This window comes from Meleagris gallopavo, chromosome 14, assembly GCF_000146605.3.
Source record: "Meleagris gallopavo isolate NT-WF06-2002-E0010 breed Aviagen turkey brand Nicholas breeding stock chromosome 14, Turkey_5.1, whole genome shotgun sequence".
Lineage (NCBI taxonomy): Eukaryota > Metazoa > Chordata > Aves > Galliformes > Phasianidae > Meleagris > Meleagris gallopavo.
In genome coordinates, this window is record NC_015024.2 from 18796741 (window position 1) to 18802740 (window position 6000).

Consider the following 6000-nt stretch of genomic DNA (forward strand, 5'->3'; position numbering starts at 1 on the left):
CTGAGCTGATCACTACTCCCAAGGACACGCGAGTTCTGCTACAATTTAAGCCTCCAGGGACAAATGCAAGTGAAATCACAGACCCCCAGGACTCAATTGCAAAGCTTCCCTCTGATTAAAAGCAGGCACTGGCTTCGGCAGGCTGCAGACAGAGCTGCTGCTACTTCACCTCTCTGGACAGAAGATGGGGGAGGAAGAAGTGAGGAGATGGAGGAAAAACAAACACTAAGAAATAATCCTGTTGAAAGGGTGAAATGCTTCATCTTGACCTGGTTGAAGACTGAATTACTACAAGAAAACTACTTCCAACATCCGTACCCTCATTTGAGCGGTGACTGCATTTGTCCTGTGGTTTACAATGATGCTCACCACCGCAGCCCGCGAAGGCAGAAGGATAAACTCAGCACATGGCTCAGAACTGAGTTCAGAGTAACATGAAAATGGGAGGGAGATTTTGACAGCTTAGAATTAAGCAGGACTGGAAAAGGGATGACATCTCTCATCAGAACAAGTCCAAACCTGCCCTTGCGGCTTAATTTCTAGGTCAGATCTATAAAGAGGAGGAAACTAGTCATAAAAATATCGCATTTCATTTACTCTCCAGCTGGGCTAAAATTTCAAGATAACCAGAACCATAAACTTCAGAATTCTTCTCCTGTGTGGAGCCATCCCACAGGACTTGCCCTGCTCCTTTAACTGCAATTCTCCACCCACCCACCGAAAACAAGTTGCAGAAATGCAGAACGTCGGAGCGATGGCCGCAGTGGAAGGCCCAGGCAGTGTGGGAGCCCCAGGAGCTGCAGGCCACGACCCCAGAGCCCAGGCTTGTGCCCCACTGCCACTGGCAGCTCCTGATGGAGACAACTCCTTCGCAAGTCCTTCCGACTGCCTTAGGACTCAGGTTACCCACACAGCTTCCAAAAAACATGACGTGAGGCAACAGATGTAATATCATCCATAATAACGCAAATGTCATAAAATATATGCAGTAATAACAACATAAAAAGCCTTTCCTTGTCACCTTCTCCTTTCAGCAGACTTTGTCAGCTTGCTGCTTCTCCTTTTTCCAAATGATTACAAACTCCACTGAAATTCCCCTTCCTCTGGTTCTGTCTTTAATCAGTCACTCATGCAGAAAACAAATGCTCTTTCCTTATTCCTCAACAGCTTTTCTTCAAGAACTTCAGCAAGAGCCTTTCCTAAAGGCTGTAAGACACTGAAGGTACCACACCAACCTGCTCTCGTGATCACCGACTCCAAAAACACTTTCACCGAGCTTCCAAGTCATGACTTTCCTCTTCAGAAAGCCACACTCACTCCCCCGGTTGTACTTGGCTGTACATCTGTAATCCTGCTCTTTACTGAAGTTTCAACCAGCCAGTCTGCTTTTAAAGTCAGATTGCCATTCTGCTCTCTGAAGCCCTCCAGGAGTCTTTAAACAAAAAAAGAAATCAAATTTTCCACCCTTCGTTTCTCCAGCACTGACGCCAGTTTCAGCATTAGGTCACACGCCACTGCTAGGCACTTCAGAGCTTTATATCTCATTTCTTTAAAACTCTTGAACAAAGAGTATCTGGAAAGAATTCTAAGCAACAGGCCCTGGTGTTGGTTTGCTCTAAAACATCCGCTGGTGGTTCAGCTGGGTGAGGTTCCTACAGCTGGTGCCGCTTCCCTGCCCCCAAGCAGATCTCCACACATTTCATTCCAGGCACCCAGATGAAGCCAGGCAGCCTTTGGCTGTTACCTCCTGCTCCTTTTGTACTTCAGACATCTATTCTCCTTCACATCCTATGTCCCTTTTCCTTCTTGTGATTTTGGAGAGCTTTTTATTAGCTTTATGTCTTTAGCAAACTGCCTCAGAGAATTTTATTTGGCTGCCCTACTCTGGTGTTATTCTGACGTGCAAGAGCTCCAGCTCCTCTCTGGTTTTCTCACTGAGTTGAGACACATACTTAAAGTCTCACTGCTTCCTCTGCCTTTTACCAGTGCTCTCCTACACCTACCCACAGAACCATGGGGCAGAGGTAACAGCCTGTGCCCGGACACCAACACTGCTGCTGTAGCTCTGGGTGCAACTTTGCTTCTCTGCCTGCTAAAGCCTGCTGCTGTCCTGGACCAGGACCACAAACCCATGATGTTCTCCAACTGGTCCCAAGCTTGCCTTTTTTCTAGGATTTTTCATAGGGATTTATAGTGCTAAGCCAGAAATATGGCTAAGCACAGTCTCAAAAAATCAAATGCCCAATAAGTAGATCCATCCTCCATCTTCAAAAAAGCCTCCAGTTTGTGTAGAAGTCCACAATATACTTTTCTTTTCTTTTTTTTTTTAATTTAAAACCTAAGGACAGATCCCCACTGCACAGAGCTCCCTGCACAGCAGCGTTACCTTCTTGAAGAGCCTGATGACATCCTCGCTGATCTGCGACAGCCGCACGATGACATTGTTTGTGAAGATGTCGTTCAGGGTAGCGTGATCCCTGCTCTCTCGACGGGTCTGCGTCAGCACCAGGTACCAGCAGTTCACTGGGGAGAGGAGGTGCTGATCCTTCCTAGAGGAATTAATTTAAAAAAAAAAAAAGCGCAGAAGGGTGAATGGGACAAGTCAGGAAGGCATGCAGTTTTCCAGTGAATGCTGTCAGCCCTTTAACAGCGCCTTCTTGCACAGCACAGACCAGCTGGAGTTTGGCATGGTGCAGAGCACAGCCTTCAGTGCTGACATTCTGCACGCCCGCACCCACTGCTCAGTACTCATGGTAGGGCAAAGGGGTTTGTGACAACAGTACAGTGTAAAGAGCTACCGGAGAGAACTGCAGGAACCTTCATTTCATTGTGTTTATTCACATCTGTTCAGACTAGAAATTATCAGTCTCAAACAGTGCCACACTGCTGCGTGACACCCCGCCGTGCCACCGAACCCCTGGGCAGCACGTGGTTTCCCCAAGTTCCACCTCTCAGACACAAAGGCTGCAAACAATTTCCAGTTTTCATTAACGCCCACTGTTTGTCCCCAGAGCGTGGGGACATACTTGTCTTCTTGTCTCTTCCCTTTCCCTTTTCTATGTATTATAGTTAGTATAAATGGCAAATAAAATTAACTGAAATTTTCAAAAACGACACATCTGAAACACAGCATTTCCACTGTCCAACTGAGATGCATGGAGAGCCTCCAGACAAGGAGCTAACACAACCCACTGCCAGCCCTCTGCCTGCACTGCCTGCCCCGGTCACAGTGTTCCTGCAGAGCAGCACGGCACTGCGCACTGCAGAGCTGACCCTACCAGTGCCTGAGCACTGCACAGAAGCAGAAGGACTGTCACCAGCAGGCACCCTGCAGCACGAGCACCTGTCCTACACGTAACGGAGCCGTGCCCCAGCATCCTTGGCAGCACCAAGGCACAGGCACCCTGCACAGCCTTCTGCCTCCCATCCTGGCCCTGCCCAGCTGCCCACCCCGCACGCAGCCCGGTGGGCACCGCACGGCTGAGAGGCAGCACAAAATAGCAACTCCCTGTGAGCACAGTTCTGTGCGAGTCAACTACAAACCCCTGCTCAACAGAGAGACCGAGTAAACAGATTAAATGGGATTTACTAATATGGAATAAATAGGATTTAGTAATGTAACAGCAGAAATTGCTGTTCTTGCAGTTGAAACGGGAAAAAATAATCACAGGAGGTTATAGAGAGATTGTGAAGAGTCGGGGATTAGTGAGGCTAAGTGCATCTAACAGGCAAAAACCTCCATCTCCTAGGAAAATGGCTGCATTCATTGGCCCATGGATTGAATGACACCTGGTTCATCTTCAGCAAAGGCAATGTGATTCCCACTGAATTCAGCCATCAGAGATGAGTGCTCTGGGAGACCAAGGTGAGGAATGCCAGCTCTGTGCGGGGATGGCTGTGTGGCATCAGCACGCAGGGCCACCGCACAGCAGCACTGCTCCCAGGACCCCCGTCTCCTGCAGGCACACAGGACATCCCCTCCCTCAAGTTCCTTTTTTTGCTCGTTTTTTTTTGTTTTTGTTTTTTTTCCAATTTATCTTGTTCCATCCATATTTGAGAGTGTGCTTATTCTCAAGAGAGGCTGCTGTTGGAAACTTGCACATATTCACACATTCAAACATTCTTCAGTTTTCACTATGAGTTTGAGTTTCACACTATTCCAGATTCAGTCTGTACTTCCTATTGCAAAGCTTTGTTTTAAAATATTTACACAGAAAACATACATATTTCATTTTTAAGATGTGTAATAAATTACATTTCCACAAGCTGCTCCCATGCCAGAAAGCAGCTCTATCCGCAGTGTGGTGCATTCTGACATCGAGAGATGAAAAGGGGCCGGCGTTGTGTGCACCACCAAACCCACAGCTGGACCTGGGCCTCCCAGAGAACAATGCCAGGGCTGTACACCCGCCTCAGCCAGACCTCGTGCTTTTGTTTTACTGCTCAAAGAAGTGTGTAGCAAGTCCCATCCCAGCAGAAAAGGTCTGTGATGCTGCTGGCTCTTTGTGAACTCCACACAGTGGTGACACAGACGAGGGCTGCGCCAATGCTACTGGCACAGCTACAAAACTGCAGCTACAAAAACGCGCTCAAGCCCAGTGCTCAGCTCCCCTCTGCCCTGCGATGCCCACTTACTTGAACTGGTGCTCACGGGAGCCGCGGATCTTGGAGGAGAAGCGCTCGGCCAGCTTCTCCAGGCTGCGGGAGTACTCCAGCTCGATCTCGGCCTTCCTGCGGAAGAACTCCTGCAGGTCCTGCAGCAGCTGCAGGCGTGACTCCGACTGCTGCTCCAGGCATTTGAACTGCTCCACCAGCTGCGTGCGGATCTCTGGGGGCACACGAGGAAACAAAAAGCAGGGTAAGATACAGCCACACACGGGAGGGCCATCCAACCGCCTTGGAGCGAGTCTCCCTCCATTCAATTCAAAGCAAACAGAACTAGAGCTGGAGATTCCCATTCACCAGTCCCACACTAAAAACTTGTTTTTTGTCAAAATAATCATCTACGTAAGCACGCAGAACCTGACCTGCAGAGCTGTCTGGCTGCCGCTCTGAAAGTCAGTAATGCTCTCACTTTGTCCACGTCTGCCTGCAGAACAGTCTGCCTGTGAGTGGTCCCGGCGCAGCATCAGCCTGAAGGGCTCAGAGCCCCACGGCCACAGCACTGCACCGTCCTGCCCAATCCTTATTCCATGCTGGATGCTGAACTGGTAATGTCTTGATCAGTAACCACGAAGGCACCGATGGAAATCAGAGATGAGTCACAGACAGTTCCGAGCTCCTTCACTGAGCAAGGCCCCCACATAGAGGAGATTCCAGTTGCCAACGTAGGCACTGTTGTTTATCAGCATCTCCTCCTGATAACAAACACAGGGCCTGTCAGAGCCTGCCAGGTGAGCTTTGAGCTGTGAACAAGGAGACCTGCACCAACGTCATCACCGCTTAATTGGACAGCAGCACTAATGGACCAGAGGCTGCAGGCTGCATGAAGGTCACCTAAAAATACAAAGCTCCTTGGAAACAGTGAACATGCTGAAAAGGCTCTGCAGAGGCCACGAGGTGGGCAGGGCAGCTCCGCTCCCTCAGGAGCTGGTGCTGAGGGCCCCCAGGGACAGGCAGACACAGCCCTCAGATGGGGCAGGACAGGACACAGGACAATGGCGGCTGGCGTGCGGCGCTGCTCCAGGATCCACCAGGCAGTGCTGCTGCCACCCACCAGCACTACGGGCAAGGAGCAGCTGCCTTGAATTAAGGCTCCTAAAAACCCCCAGTATGTTCGTTCCCACAGGACACAGCAGTACCAGTTCCTAGCAAACCGCTGTTAAAGCCTTCACACTCCGTGTTGATGAGAGCTTCCTTCCCACACAAGGTCAGTGGAAGTTTCATTACATCCCGTATGGATTTCGCATTCCCGTCCCGCTGCTGCCAATGCAGGACTTGCTTCACAGCTCTCTGCTCTGCTGAGCCCATTTGATAGAGATTTTTTTTTTTTTTTTTTTA

The 6000-nt window shown here is 49.6% G+C and overlaps 1 protein-coding gene across 1 annotated transcript in view; it reads right to left on the minus strand.

Annotated features, from left to right (window-relative positions):
- LOC100544459 (SLIT-ROBO Rho GTPase-activating protein 3) overlaps positions 1 to 4973 on the minus strand; it is a 29728-nt gene extending 24755 nt beyond the window's left edge. The window contains exons 1-2 of the mRNA XM_010718768.3: positions 4636 to 4973; positions 2387 to 2549 (exon numbers count right to left, since the gene is read on the minus strand). Of these exons, the coding sequence (XP_010717070.1) occupies positions 2387 to 2549; positions 4636 to 4958 (486 nt within the window). The 5' untranslated portion in view covers positions 4959 to 4973. The remainder of the gene's footprint in view (positions 1 to 2386; positions 2550 to 4635) is intronic.
- Positions 4974 to 6000: the final 1027 nt, after the last annotated feature.